At 43.6% G+C, this 15,160-nt stretch overlaps 1 protein-coding gene across 1 annotated transcript in view; it reads left to right on the plus strand.

Annotated features, from left to right (window-relative positions):
* Nucleotides 1-182: 182 nt before the first annotated feature.
* The window catches only part of LOC139818544 (uncharacterized), a gene marked incomplete at its 5' end in the record, with an annotated part of 79,544 nt that continues 64,566 nt past the window's right edge, over nucleotides 183-15,160 (plus strand). Inside the window, one exon of the mRNA XM_071787272.1 lies at nucleotides 183-220. Within this exon, the coding sequence (XP_071643373.1) occupies nucleotides 183-220 (38 nt within the window). The remainder of the gene's footprint in view (nucleotides 221-15,160) is intronic.

Genomic DNA, 15,160 nt, shown 5'->3' on the forward strand with positions numbered 1-15,160 from the left:
AAAGGGAAGGAAAGGTGACCCGGGCGAGAGGACTTTTTAAAACGACGCGCCTCGACGTTGTAGATACTGTGATGTTGAAAGCTCGCGCGAGAGCTTGCAGTGAGAGAGGAACGAAGAGGATCGCCAATCTGCCGGCTTCGAGTGCGCCGATGTTGTGAACGTCTTCTTAACCCGTCCTCGTCCTCCGAACTTGTCTCCTTGGGATCGGCGCGACAAACAGGTGAGTGGCCGACAATCGCGACGGGTGAAGGGCGACGTTTCACACGACCCTTCCTCCGTTCGCCTTTCATTTTTTCTCGTTTCGCGCGTCGCCGGCGAGTCTCGCGCGCAACGCTTCCTTTTCCCTCGATCGCGCGCGGATCGCAATCATATGATTTTTTTCCCCCTATCGGATTAATCCTTCCGCTACCTCTTTCGATCGCGCGGATTGCTTTTGCCAAAACTAAAACGTCGAGAAACTTTAGCGAGGAAGAAATCGACGAAGAAACGGACTTTTTTTTTTTATGATACGGCCTATTTTGATACGAGACACGATATGAGGGACATAAGAGGATGTAATAAAGGAGAAAGAAAGCCTTCCGTGATAAGTGGAGATAAGTAGAAACGCTCGGCAATACGAAAACGAACGGAAGTGTTCTTTCGAAGCTAAGCACATGCGAGCGCGATATTTTATACAACAGTTTATACACATTTAAACAACCGTTGCGACAGCACTTACTTTCTTTCAGTAGAGGGATACGTAAGCTCGAGAAGCGGCGCGTCTTCCGCTAGTGATACACTCGCTTATTTTTCTTACGGCGCGGGCGTCTGACTACGCGGTTCGTTTCCCCTTATAGAGTTACGCTCCGCACGAAGGAGACACTCTTGATCGTGTGGTGATGTTGACGGTGACGGGTGTGATGTGCTGGTGTTAACTGTGCTCGGGTTAAGAAATAATCGTAAAACGAAACTCGCGTATAAAAAGAACGGCAGCGACGACAATATCCGAGTGACAATGAGATCGTGCGAGAGATCCGTATATCTCTTCGATCATGGTGCTCCTGACTAATAAAACGAGAACGATCGTGCGATTGCACGAGAAACATCGTGCAATTTAATCGCGCTAATAATAAATAATTACGCGGCTCTTTATTGAAATGGACGCGCTAAGATATTTAGGCGTCGAATACCTCAATGATCTAATCGCGTTCGGAATATTGAATCGCTACTAAAATTCGCGCTGCTTTGGTGACATCACTTTGTGCTATCGACAACTGAAAAAAAAAAAAATTCAGATGGAATAATGTGTTATTCATATAATCATTGTACAATTAACGACGTCGGAAATATTCTCCAAATTATAATGGCGCGAATGAATAACGCGATACAATAAATACTTCTGTTGTAGAGAAAGGCGTGTCAGAGTTATACAATTAACTCAATTGTATAATTTTTACGTAAAAGTCGTATTGCTAGAAATATCGAGCATAAGAGTGTTCAATAAGTGAATAAGAAATTAAATCGATATATGAATTATAGGGAATAAAATGACAAATGAGTGACAATAAGTATGCGCTTGAGAAAAAGAACCGTTTTTAAATAAGCCTCGTGTGACAAGTGGCAACGAATTGAGTTCTAAAATACTCGTAGAATTGCAGCCTGACGCAAAAGCATTGATGAATAAAGGAGAATTTGAAATGCGCGATAATTGGGCAAAACTTATCGGAAGCATCTTCGTGACAGTAGGTACGGTCGGGTCCTGTCAGCCAGAAAAGCGGAGATGTCAAACATTGTTCCGACGGCAGCCGTTTAACCCGCGACAGGTCGGGACAGACGCAACGCGGATTCGTTTTTAAATCAATAACATAAACCTCACCGGAGCTATTCTCAAACGCGACACACGTAAGCTGAAATGTATAAATAACCGGTCATTTAGGATCGGGAATATCGGTGTAATTAATAGTGCTTCGCGAATGTTGAATTCAATTAACGTTTCAAAAATCAGCATCGTTTTTCATTACGTCAAGTATTTTTACAACTATTCGAGAATCACGTTAATTTTTGCTATAATTGTGAATTAAATCTGTCGATTTCGTGATAGCAAATAATCGTCGGAATGAAACTTAGAAAAAGTGAGAGAAGAATGGTGGTGGTTTTAATTCAACGTTTCATCACTCTCTATTTTTCTGCTGATTATCGTAAAACAGAGATTCGCACTGTCATTTTGATCTCTGTCGTACACTTAAAATTAATTAGCGACGAACGATGACGTATCCATGGAACACTGTTAAGATGTCGTTCGCGCGAGCGGTCGTCCGTATTAAACTAAGAACACGAGAAGGAGACCAACGGAAAATCCAACGGAACCAGTTTCGTCGGTTCGGGTACACGTTTTAAAAAAAAAAATCCGGTTTTGGAGCGAAAGGGTTTCAGTAAAGCGCGCGGCGGAACTGTTTTGCTGTCGGAATGCCGCGTGCAGTTAGCGGTTCGATCGATGGTCGCGTATAAACAGCTAATAATCAAACGAATCGTGTCATAAACAATCCCCACGGTGGGGGTGGTAGGGTGGTGGTAAAAGTATAAATGAGTGTCGATCGGTAGTGGGGTGTATAGCCAGGGGTGGGGGTGGCGGCTTCGAAAAGCGCAGAAAAGCTTGACCCGCATAAAAATTTGTTTCGATACATCCGCGGCCCCGCGACTCGCTCTCTTTCTCTTTCCCCCCTCTTTATTAGAAAGGCTTAGTTAATAAAAGACGTCAGTCTACTGTAGTTTCTAGAATAATCTAGAATGTTGATTCTCGTCATGAAATTTGGTAGTACCCGCGCATTATGAGTTCGGACGAAACATAGTCTAACTACTACGGACTTTGAAAAGACACGAGTGGACCCTTTAAAGTTTATCCGAGGATGGACAGAGAAAAGTAGATGCGCGATAATATGTTGATTGAAACGAAGATACGGAGAATTCTACGAAAGATAATAATAACGGATATTGCGACGCGATGTAAAAATTCGCGATGTAAACGAGATACAACGATAAATGGACATAGAAATAATACAAAGAACATGAAATACAGTTTCTCCTATTGTCAGTTTACGAACAATTTTTCTGTGATTTTATTTCATTTAAATGATTTTTTTGTGAAATCGTTTTCCTCGAAAAAGAATCTAATTATTGTATTCTATAAATTTTTGTCCGTAAGCTAAATGTGAAATCTGTAAATGCAAACGTTCAACCTGTTTTCGGAAGATACTTTGATTTTTAATTCCTTTTAATTCTGGACGGGACATCTAAAAGCTACAGCAACTTTGTCAAGTTAAAATTGATATTAGCTTTTTTTCAAACTTCGGGCAAATATAAACAATCATACTCTCATTCTCTCAGGCATTTAAATTGATACAATCTCATGGTCAAAGGGCTAAGCGCGAAAGCGAATTTGCCAATGTATTTTTTATGGAAAATACCTTCTGTCTTCATATTTTATGAACTTTGCATTTACAGATTTCACATTTAGCTTACGGACAAAAATTTATAGAATACAATAATTAGATTCTTTTTCAAGGGAAACGATTTCACAAAAAAATCATTTAAATGAAATAAAATCACAGAAAAATTGTTCGTAAACTGACAATAGGAGAAACTGTATTTCATGTTCTTTGTATTATTTCTATGTCCATTTATCGTTGTATCTCGTTTACATCGCGAATTTTTACATCGCGTCGCAATATCCGTTATTATTATCTTTCGTAGAATTCTCCGTATCTTCGTTTCAATCAACATATTATCGCGCGTCTACTTTTCTCTGTCCATCCTCGGATAAACTTTAAAGGGTCCACTCGTGTCTTTTCAAAACGGAGTCACTCTAGTAATACCCTTGACAGATATGACATTAATCTTTCACAGAAATATAGAAAATATAAAAAGTTGAACAGGAAGTCGAAAATGCACACATATCGCATTCGTCCCGAGAAGATATTATATAACGGACCTTTATTTTTGTCTCGCACAAAACTCGTCACTGTCATCATCATCTCCCAAATGAGAAATCTATCCGGCGATGAAAAACGTCAGAGTATCGATGACGCACGTAGCGCACGGGGATCGTGGAGTTTATTCCGGAAAGAAACGCAGGGCGAAAGTGATCTTGTCGGCGCGTCATATCGGCGTGTGACTAGGACGGGATGTGTAGTCGTCGAAGATCGATGCGCCTGAAACCGTTCAAAAAAATGAAACAATATATACGGCCACCTTTCCCCCTCCGTTCTGTAAAAAACCACGAGGTCGGTCCTGTTGTTGTCTCTCGCAGTGGGAACGCCATGCCAGAGGGGTGGGGAATATGTGTACTCCGAGGGTGAACGGTATGATAACGTCGAACGGGTCGACACGCGATGTATCGGTCGGCGAAGAGAGGAAAAAATGGGGGAGGGGGTGGTGGGGGTTGTGAAGGTTGGCCCCGAAAGAATCGAAAGTTTCGTTGAGTCGTAGACATCCGCGGAGCAGCGTGGCGAGGAGGACGGGATGGGACGGAGGAAAAGGGTTGGGGTTGACTCGAGGCTGCTTGCTTGTAAGAGTCCGGTGGTACGAAGTAGGGGGATACATCGGTGGATCAGGGGTAGGATGACAAGGGGGACTCGGGAAGGACGCGCGTGTAGAGGGGATGCAAGTCGAGGGTGAGTGGGTTAACTGCAAAACCCGATCGTCCGTGTTTTTATCTTAAGACGACTCTCCTCCGTAGAAGCTGTAGGAAACGGGAAGAAGGGGTTTCTCGTCTCTGGAAGGGATTCCTCGCCGTCGGTTCCGCGCGTTGGAGGGGTAGATACGGCGGCGGCGGCGGTGGCGGCGGCGGCGGCGGCGTCGGCGGCGTCGGCGTCGGTAGCGTGCGTCGCGAGGGGGTGCAGGAGGGGGCGGTGGTGGTGGCAGGACCGGGATCGACTGGGGGGTGGGTGGGGGTGGTGGTCTCGCTCCTACGAAAGAGTCGGTGGGGATAAGACTACCCTCGGAGGCAGGAGTGCGTTTGCGCCGCCGCCGTGGAGGTGGCATCGGGTGCTAAGGGTTGCTTATTCGCCCTGGTCCCTGGCGGGGGAGGGTGGTCTCTCTCTCGTCGACGCTCACGACGGGGGTGGGGAACCCCTCGTCCCCGACTGCAGGGTTAGGGTGGTCTTTAGGTCTGTCAGTAGCAAAGCGGCGGCCTCATCATACGGAGCTGCCGGGGCTGACCAGCGAGGCCGAAATCACTTAAGACGCGTACACCTTGTAATATACCCACCGGTACAGCCGCGCGCGCGCGCACCGCTAGCCCACTCACACATACACACATACACGTACACGACACGTTACACGTACACCGCATACACCGACCAACACGCACACACGCAAACACTCACATGAGACTATTTGCGCGCGCGCACACGTAACACACGCGCGACACACACGTACGACCGGGGGAAAACGACGTACGGCTCGCCTATACCGCACGGAACCCGCGATTCTACCTACACACGGAGACGCCCGGCTTACATGCACGTGCGTACACGTCCAAGGAACGCGCACACCCGCTCGCGGATATATACGTATGCCCTAAGGACACGAAGGACCAAACGCCGTGGAGCTACGGGTCCGCGAACGTGGTGCACGAGGCCGTGGTGAACGGGAAGATCGCGCGGAATCTCTCGAGTCGTTGGCGGCTGCTAGCGGTCAACGGACGAACAGTGCTCACTGGTGGTGCTTGATCGTGGATAAAGCGCAACGTGACTCGCGATGACGACAAGGAAACTTTCGCGGAAGACTATGTGATCCCGCAACTTATACTCCTCGCATCTCTACCTCGCGATTTCACAAAATGATCGGTCGACCGGGTGAACTGTAGGTGGACTACAGTGGTGGCGATTGGTTACAGTGTCCGGGCGTCGCTCAAGCGGTACTTGGTTGATCTACGGATGAACATTTGTGTGTCCGCGTATCACGCGATCCGCGTTTCTTTTTACCAGTCTGTGATCACCGTTGCTCCTACGGCACGCCGTTCGTGACTTAGTGTGACACATGTGTTTATCTCGGGGATAATGTGGTCGCATCGCAGATAAGGTAAAGTTACGCGCGCGTGGCCGGTGCATCTCTTATTGTGTTTCGCAGTGTTTCGGTGCTGTTCCGTAAAATACACAGCGATGAAAATAATCGAGCTTTAGTTGCCGATTTGCGCTTATTATTGTGTCCCTGTACCATACCTCGGATATTTTAAAGGAAATCGTTGCGTATCATCGAAACTTGGCGATACCGCGATAACGCAATGGTAAACGTTACGAGTTTTAGCGGACGAACGGAGTTGCAAAGAGGGAGAGAGAATCGACGGGAAGAAATAAGAAAAGTTACCGAGAGAAAGGACAAAAAAAAAATGAATCGTCGGATAGAATTTCTTTCGTGCGTTCCGGTGTTTCTTCCTCCTCGCCCGAGTTCGGGAAGAGGGTCGTCGGACGTTGCGTGCCTTCGTAGCGATAGTGGAGTGTAAACGCATTCGCAAATGTACCTTGTTGCCATTATACGCGAGCATACTTCGCGCTACCCTGATTTAGTTTCGAGTCGCGGCCGTCCGTGATTAATGATGGACGCGGCTTTAAATTAGGACGACAACGTGCTATTAAATTAGCGGGATAATTTGATACAGAATATAATACGTGGGTATCGGTATCGCCAAGTGTCGGGATAGAATTTGATTCGGTCGAATGGCGAGATTATCGATGGGCGCGGAGTGGAAATCATATTTTCGAAGCCCATCAAGCTAATTTTAATACGCTATTCTTTACGAGGTATATAAAATGATCATATAACGCGGGTGCGCTAGGCATGCTGATTTTCGAAGCGAGTAAACGCGCGCCGGCGGTGTTTAAAAAAGCTAGCCCCCCCTGGTGTGGGGTGATGCTGAAAAGAGCCGCGATTTGTATTATCCGGTGGTGTTTAATTGAGATTTAATTGACCCCTCCATTATTCATCGCGATTGTCAATGCGCGGTTTGTGCGGTGTGTGCTACCAATGTTTCGCTTTCGTTACGCTCATATTATTGTTACGAAATACAATTTATGCTTTTTGCTTTTCGTTGCATTTTATTTATTTCTATTTTCCCCACGTGTACGCATTATCCTCTGTGTCTCGCCTAATCGACGCTGCAAGCCCTCGTCGCAATGTAACGATGTAGCTGCTTGTACGATTGTGTATACGCACTACGCAGATTTACGAGGCTCCGTAATTTCGACAGCTTGCACGATCCTACACATATCCATCCCACATCCTTGCTAATTTATATATATATTTTTTTTATACAGTTTACGTCATAAGGTGTGCATAAGGGACGACGATTCTTGGAATTATACCTCGACTGTGTAAGAAACTTCGTAATTTCTTTACGAAACCGTTAACCGTTGTGGAAATCGGATTGTGCGTAATAACTGTTATCGTCACTGTCACCACGACGCGCGTATGAGTCTTTCATAATCGCATGATTTTTATCGCGCGTCACCTCCGTCGGGAGATCCTTCGCGGTCTCGACATCGCGTTTATATTCACATCTATTTTTTTCTCGCGAAGAGACCATTCCGCTGGCCGTCCGATAATGCATCGGGTTTACCCCATCCGACTAATAGAACCGGTATTTTCCGAACCTTTATTTTCAGCAATCTTAAACTCGCTCGCTCGATCTACTCCATTTGCGTATGAATTTTTCAAAAAATCAATTCAAGGTTCGTGAACCTCCGGAATTCTCGCGGTGCAAATGCGACGCGAGCCAAGATGTAAAACCGAAGAATATCGCTCTCGCGGATATCACTACTGAAAGATTACCGATATTTCAACCGGTGCTCTTCATATTTGTAGATTTTTCGCGAGAAATCATGTCCGATATCTCGTGGTTTTTTTTTCATTTCGTAAAGTGAGCAATAAGTAGAAGTCATCCTCCGCGATATCCGCGCGAACATGTACTTAACGATCCGACAAAAACGGATATAAATAGCGGAATTTAGCCCGTTTTCTCATCGAGCAGATCGTATTAACATAGTTTCGAATAATTACTTCGCTAGCCGAAGGAAAGACTGATTTTCCACGGTATTGTTAAATTAGTATTTGCGTTGTAGCTCAAGCACTACTAAGTACAATGAATTATTAATCGTCTCCTCAAACTTTCGCGGCTATCGCTTGAGAATCATTGACACATTTCTCCTTTCGAAATATTTCTTTGGCGTTACGATACGAAACTGTGCACCAAATTATTAGATACTAATTATTTTTTCATAATATTACTTTAATGTGTTATATCCATCGTTATCGTACAGCACACTCTATTAATGAAACTTAATCAATTTTTGTGACTTATCCTATAGAAACGGATCAGAATATGTCATTGACATATAGGCTTCCATCGGCAGCGCGTTTCGTGTCTATTTAAAAAAAAAAACAGAAAAAAAAGATTTGTGTCAAGTCTAACGTATTTTTAAGTTTGCCGTAGAGAGTGGTAAAAGTGGTGATACATCGCGAGTGCATCTTAATATAGATTATTTGACAGAACAAGATGGTTATCGAGCGCACGAATAAAGATGCTATTTGCTTTTCATTAAACGTGTCAAACTCGATTGTGTTTCTAAAATTGTCCACGCTTTCGTGCCGTTTATAAAGAATGTCTCTTAAAAAAGAGTTTGATACTACTTCTTGTTACTTCGTTACTTCCTTTAGACACCAAACAAGATTGCTTTCGTTTAATCTGAATAGCTCGCCATTAACTCAGCGATAAATCGAAATTTCATATCTTTTGGTTATCGAAGAATAGTTAAGTAAACGTGTCGTAGAAAGTATGTACGTACATATCTATATAAATAGATCGGTACAAATGAATGAAGTTAATTTTGATATCGTGAGAAGAAGTCGCGCGCGAAATTGCGAAGTAGATTTCATATCGTGCAGATCAAATTTTAGACTCGAATCTCTGAGGAAGTGCAGCGTGTTCGGATTTGTACAGCGCGTGAAGGGATTTCTCGAAAATTATCGGCTCGCAAAAAGAAAAAAAAAAAAAGAATTTTGACCACACTTGGTGTAATTCTTTGATCCTTCGTAAGAGGCCTTTGACCTATAATCAACGAACGTGTCGAACAATACGGGGCAGCTGTCACTGTCCCTGTCTCTGTCGCTGTCGCCCGTTATCAACATCTGCCTCGTAAAGCGGCATAGTAAGTGTTGACACCGACACGCGACTACGCGCAACGGCACACGCACACGCACGCATCCCGGCGCGTCCGTAATCTACAAACAGCTTCGAATTCAGAGAGTTTCACGCTTATCGCGCGCGAGCTCTCTCTCTCTCTCTCTCTCTCCTTCCAATATTTGTTCTCGCGGCGAAAGGGGGATCGAGTGACTTTTATCAAATGGCCGTATTGTCGTCGAAAGAATGGACGTCGCTTTCCCACGACGCGCTCCTTAACATCCATCACGGATTCGTTAACGGCCCGATAAAATACGGGTATATACGCATTGACACTTTTGCACACTCCGGCGCGACTCACGTCGGGGATTTTGACAGCGAAGTTCCGTGTTTCGATATACGTTCGTGCATCGAAGCCCGTCTGGGATAAGACACAATATAACGTCGCCGCCGCTAGTGGTAAAGCATCTTTATAAGCCGCGCGACGTGCGTACCGACAACGCAATTATAACTTTGATGCCTACAATTGAAAGCAAAAAAAAACCATTTCTCGCGTGTCACGGGAGAGAAATCAATTTTACATACACGGCAAGAAAGGGTGGAAACAGCTTGCTTGATTAGCTTACTTGCTTGACAGCGGGGTTGATCGAACGGGATTAAAGTTCGCATCTCCATTATGGGCGATCTTAGCGTTACTCAACCCCGGTGCTCCCGGTTCTTAATTAATTTTGCTAAAGCTAATTTGCGGCGGGGATAAAAGCAGATTTCCAATGTACCAAATCGCATAACTTTTTCTCGGTTAGGGAGCGCACTTAAGCCCCGACGACAGAAAGCTCGGATATTTGGTTTAATGAAATCTCTGGATTACGCGATTACGAATCCGGTGGGGTCTCTCTACCGGGTCTCTAAGTTCGCATCCGTTCTTGCTCGCGAAACTTGCGGGAAACGTCCCGGTTTTCGGTAGGAGTTTACCGCTTCGCCTTGAGATACATCTGGAGCCGTCATGCGTCAAATGTGATGCGCGCTGGCACTTTTCGTATCGCTCGCATAAGATTACGGGTGCGCCTAGGGAAATCATTTATTCCGCGAATCGAATGTACTCGGGATGCACGTATTTTTAAAAGTTGCAAAAGTGTCAAAACCCAAGTAATATTCCGCGCAAGTAAGATCTAATATACACGATGGAAAAGTGTTAAATGCAAATCTATAATTGTAATCGAAACGTTGCAGAGCAAAAAAAAAAACGAAATAAAAAGGTATCTGTAAGAGATAAAGAAAGGTAATTTAACTTAATAAATATATAACTTAATAAGCACATAACGAATAAGCGTAATTACAGCTATTGATCAGACGGCACTATGCCTCAAACGGTTCAATTTTATCTCTCGCAGAAATATAATCTGTACAAAAACAAAATAAGTAAGTAGAATTACCTCGGGCAATGAATTCTATTATGCACTTTGCGCGCACTCCCGCCGAATAAAAAAAAAATGACACTCGTTTTTCGAACCGGGAGTGGATTGTCATCGCGCGAGCTTAATCGCCCGCGTCATTAGCGTGCCTCGCATGTAGACGAAGAGCTCTGATTACATAGCGTTTCCCAACTGGAGCGCGGATACTCGAGGATCATTCGAGGATCGTTCGAGAATCGGGGCTAGCTGCAATCGAAGCGCGGAATCGAGCGATTGAGCCGAGATCCAAACGAGTCTGCGTGCATCGAGCTTTAGGAATCTCGCGGCCGTTATCATGTCCCAGCAAGTGTTGGGAGTAACGCTGTTTAAGCCTGTTCCCAAACGGCCGTGGCCGTTGTCAGAAATCCGCCAAGTTTCGAACTGCCACTCGCGCTGTGACGCGTTAAGACGCTGTCGTCGTCGTCGTCGTCGTTGTCGTTTGCCGTTTAAGCTTTACGCGACGCGAGACGAAAACTTTCGTCAGATCTGAATTGTCGAGCCTAATCTCCCAGGACACGCGCGGGCGAGAAGTGAACGAAGTAGGATGCATGCGAATGAAGTTCCGAAAGTTTTAACTTGCGGAGGAACCTTCCAAGTGTGGAGAGACTTGGAAGAAAGAGCCTCGATCTAATCGGACTGTGCCATTCGTGATGAAACACGGAAGGGCGGAAACTTTCGCGATCGATATATTTGAGCGGAGAAAAGTAGTCACTCGTCATGAAAAGAACGCGAAAACAGTGTCGAGTATAGGCGACACGAGCAAGGTAACGAGCAATAAAAGTGCACGGAAAGTAACTCTCTTCGCGCTTTGTAAAGATTTGGAGACACGGGACAGACTTTTATGGGCTTCGCGAAGGAGGAACTTCTCCTTCGCGAGACGGCGTTTCCAAGCTCGTTGAAACAAATGTAGCCGAATGCCGGCCTATTTGCATACTCATTGTGCTGTAAGTACTTCACCCTAACGGCGGTGGTTGGTAGATCTCATAGCGAAACGGAATACGATGGTGCGAGGTCTCGAAAGCGCGCTGAAAATCGTTAATACCGAGCAGGAATGTGTTGTCTAAAATTACGTGAAATTACATTACACACGCAGAAAAAATATATATATATATTTCTTCTGTTTTCTTCTAAAAATTATATTCCATTATTTCGAAAAGTTATTTTTATTATTTTATTGATTTACTATAAGTCTTTTTGTCCGAGAGTTTAGATAGATGTGACATAATAAAAAAAATAAATATTTTATTTGTAAAATAATAAAATTTACAGCTCGTTGGTTTAAAATCAATATGAATGCAGGCAATATCAATGCGAGTCAGAATACCGATGTTGTGGCGTGCACAATTCTTTTAATAAAACAATTAATGTCCCGGAATATTTCGATCATTGATTGCGGTCATCTTTATCAGTATAGTTTCTCTTTTACATTAATAAGTAACAATTTAGAAGTATAAAAATATATAATTAAACTAAAACTGTATTAGATCATATTATCCACGCTGATTGATAAGTTTCGATGTTTTAATTTATAATGTACTTACCGCCACGATCTCCTCGCTCTTTCTATTTGCAGTTTCTTTTATTGTGACATTCTTGATCATTTCAATTCATAATAAGACAGCTACGAGAACATACGCAAGTTTTTTCCGGAGCTAAACCTGAGAAGGAGGGGGGGGGGGTAATATATTGTTAACTATAAAACTACATAATATACTCGGCCAGAAATTATTAGTCGAATCGAAGTTGATTTGACGTCGATGCGTCGAATACTAATTGTTATTTTTGTCGTCTTCGGTCTTGTCATAGTTATTTTTATATTAATTGCGTAATTATGAATATTTTTACAAGATTTCTATCGTCTTTCGGCCAGTTCTATATTGAATTGATGCAAAATCTAAAAGCACAGTATAATACTATTCAATGTAGAGAGAAAGAGAAAGAGAGGGAGGAGAAGGAGGAGGCGAAGGGATGGCAGGGGGAAGAGAAAGGGAGGGAGAGGGGGAGAGAGAGAGAGAGAGAGAGAGAGAGAGAGAGAGAGAGAGAGAAATTGAGGTGGGAGATGCAAAAGACAATATAAATCTAACAGAAATATTTATAATTACTTAATTAACATAAAAACAATTATGATGAGATCAAATATGACAAGAATATCAACCAGTATTCGACAGCGATCATTCATCGACACTTGGATATCAAATCAACGTCGATTCGACTAATCATTTCTGGCTGAGTACTGTTTTCGATAATAATTAATCTAAATAGTCCTTTTTGTTTTAAAAGCTTTGATATTGCACATCGACTTTATTCCGAAATATTTCGAAAAAGTTAAATGTTATAATAAACGGAATTTCTCTATGATTATTTTATATTATTTTCAAGGCTAACGTTTTCAAGGTTGGTTCGTTTTGCCGCGTTGTCTCATGAAGAAACAGTAAAATGCCGATCTACATATGAGCCACTGGAGGCAGGGCGCAGGTCGCGGACACGAACGCGAGATGACGTTTTAATCGCACCGATCGCACGCAGCGTGACGCAATACGCAATGCATTCGTAAGGCGTCTAACCTCTCTGTCTATAGAGGTTATATTGACACGTAAACTGTGCGTGTATCTTGCGTTTCGCGAACTGCGAATTAATAGAGGTGCATTAAATCGTCCGCAACGCAGAAAGTTAAGGTTAGTTCACAACTCGTCGCGTATTGACCGCTGCGTGCGTGCGATAAAACGTCATTTCGTGTCTGCGACCTGCGTCCTGCCTCCATCGTCTTTCGTTCGTGTAGATCGGCATTTCATAACGCATTTCTGCGGCTGTATCACAGCTCGTAAGTACACACGCACAATAATTTCCGTCATCTCGCGGTCGGCCTTATCAAAGAAACACTGGAGGAATTCCCCGTTAAATTTTTCTAATTTCTCGCAACATCGCGGATTAGGATCTAACCGCAAAACCGCGGACAATTTTAAGGACGATGCATGCGGAAGGTACTGCATCATCGTTTTGCAATCACTTGCGGTGAGATGTATGTCGAATGCTATTGTGCTGATACAATTAAACCGCGAAACGCACGAACTGATTAGGAATATGTTTATAATAGCAATCGCAAGTAGAACACAATTTAAATAGCGGTCTCCTGCAATCATTATTATATGTATTATACCAAAAAATTATATATATTATATATATATGTCAAATATGAATATATATATTTTCTAATTGATTTTAAAATTAATAAGATATTGTCTTCGAAAAGATACTTATATTCAAGATTGAGTCGTACCTCTTCTCGTCATCTACCGAACTCAATGATTGCCGAAAATAGAAAGCACATTATGCAATTAATAATATCGGTAATTGGTGTATGCGTGCCGCGTGCCGCTGAACTTCAAAGGTCATCGCCTGGGCAGCGCGAGTTTAATTAACGCAATCAAATGAAAATATTCATGTACGCGCCGGCGCCGGGGTCGGTGTGCGTGCACCGTCCGCGTGTCGGCGTGAGCCGGCCAGCTCATTATGCAAAAGTTCTGTGCGTTTCCCGCAATTTCAATATTCGTTCAATTCCCGAAAGGCTCGCAACGGTAAATCGTGGCATTGACACAGATCGCGCGCGCTTCAAAATCGGATATATAACTCGACTTTTCGGTCGGACGTTTTAAACCGTCGTTGAGAGTTCGATGCGTACACCGCGCGTGCTGCTGTAATTAAAATAGTACTTCGATAGGGCGCGTAATGAATGTAATGCGTTTCATTGCATATTTAATTCTTCGACGTCTCGTGTAGTTAAATGGGATTATAACGTGTTTATAGATGCCAAAGATATCATGCCAGACAATCGCGTGTTTAAAATCGAAAGCTTCCCCATTTCATTGAAAATTATATGGACGGTATACGTTGCAAATTTTTGCAACTGTCTTCGCGTATGACATTATGAAAGTTTTTACTCCACATATCGCGGGTTTTTATATTTCGTTCGGTCATTATGTTGCGGTTACTTGATGTGAGGAAAAAAAAAGTCTAAAAATCTTCGGCTGAGTCGCGTTGTGACATCCGTCGTTTTATTCTTGCGAAATAATTTTTAACGGAAATACCAGTACGTCGAGTGCATCAGTTTGACATAGATTACGTTTCCCCCATTCTGCATAATCACGCGTGACTGCGTGCCATGCGCGTTATCTTGCGACACTCGATCTAATATCAGACATTAGCGCACATCCCGGAAATCGTGCAGCTTTCTGTCGCTAGCTCAGCAGCAATTGGTGTCCTTCGTCACCCCCTACAATTGTCTCGAGGATACGAGCGGAGGCTCGCACGGTAATTGCGGATTAACGTGTCGCGCGTTAAAGCTCGCGTCTGCAGATGTATGCGCGCGATCGCGTTTGAAAATAAAAACGCGAGCTTAGACATATGAGGCTTGTTCGTTTTAGCTGAACTTCTTGCACAGTTCATCTTTTCTCCTTTTCTCTTCAACATGAAAAGAAAAAGAGAAAGATGAATCGTGCAATAAGTTCAGCTAAAACGAACAGGTCTATGGAAACAGGTGCATTTCAGTCTGTAACCT

This window comes from Temnothorax longispinosus, chromosome 9, assembly GCF_030848805.1.
Source record: "Temnothorax longispinosus isolate EJ_2023e chromosome 9, Tlon_JGU_v1, whole genome shotgun sequence".
NCBI classification, from domain to species: domain Eukaryota; kingdom Metazoa; phylum Arthropoda; class Insecta; order Hymenoptera; family Formicidae; genus Temnothorax; species Temnothorax longispinosus.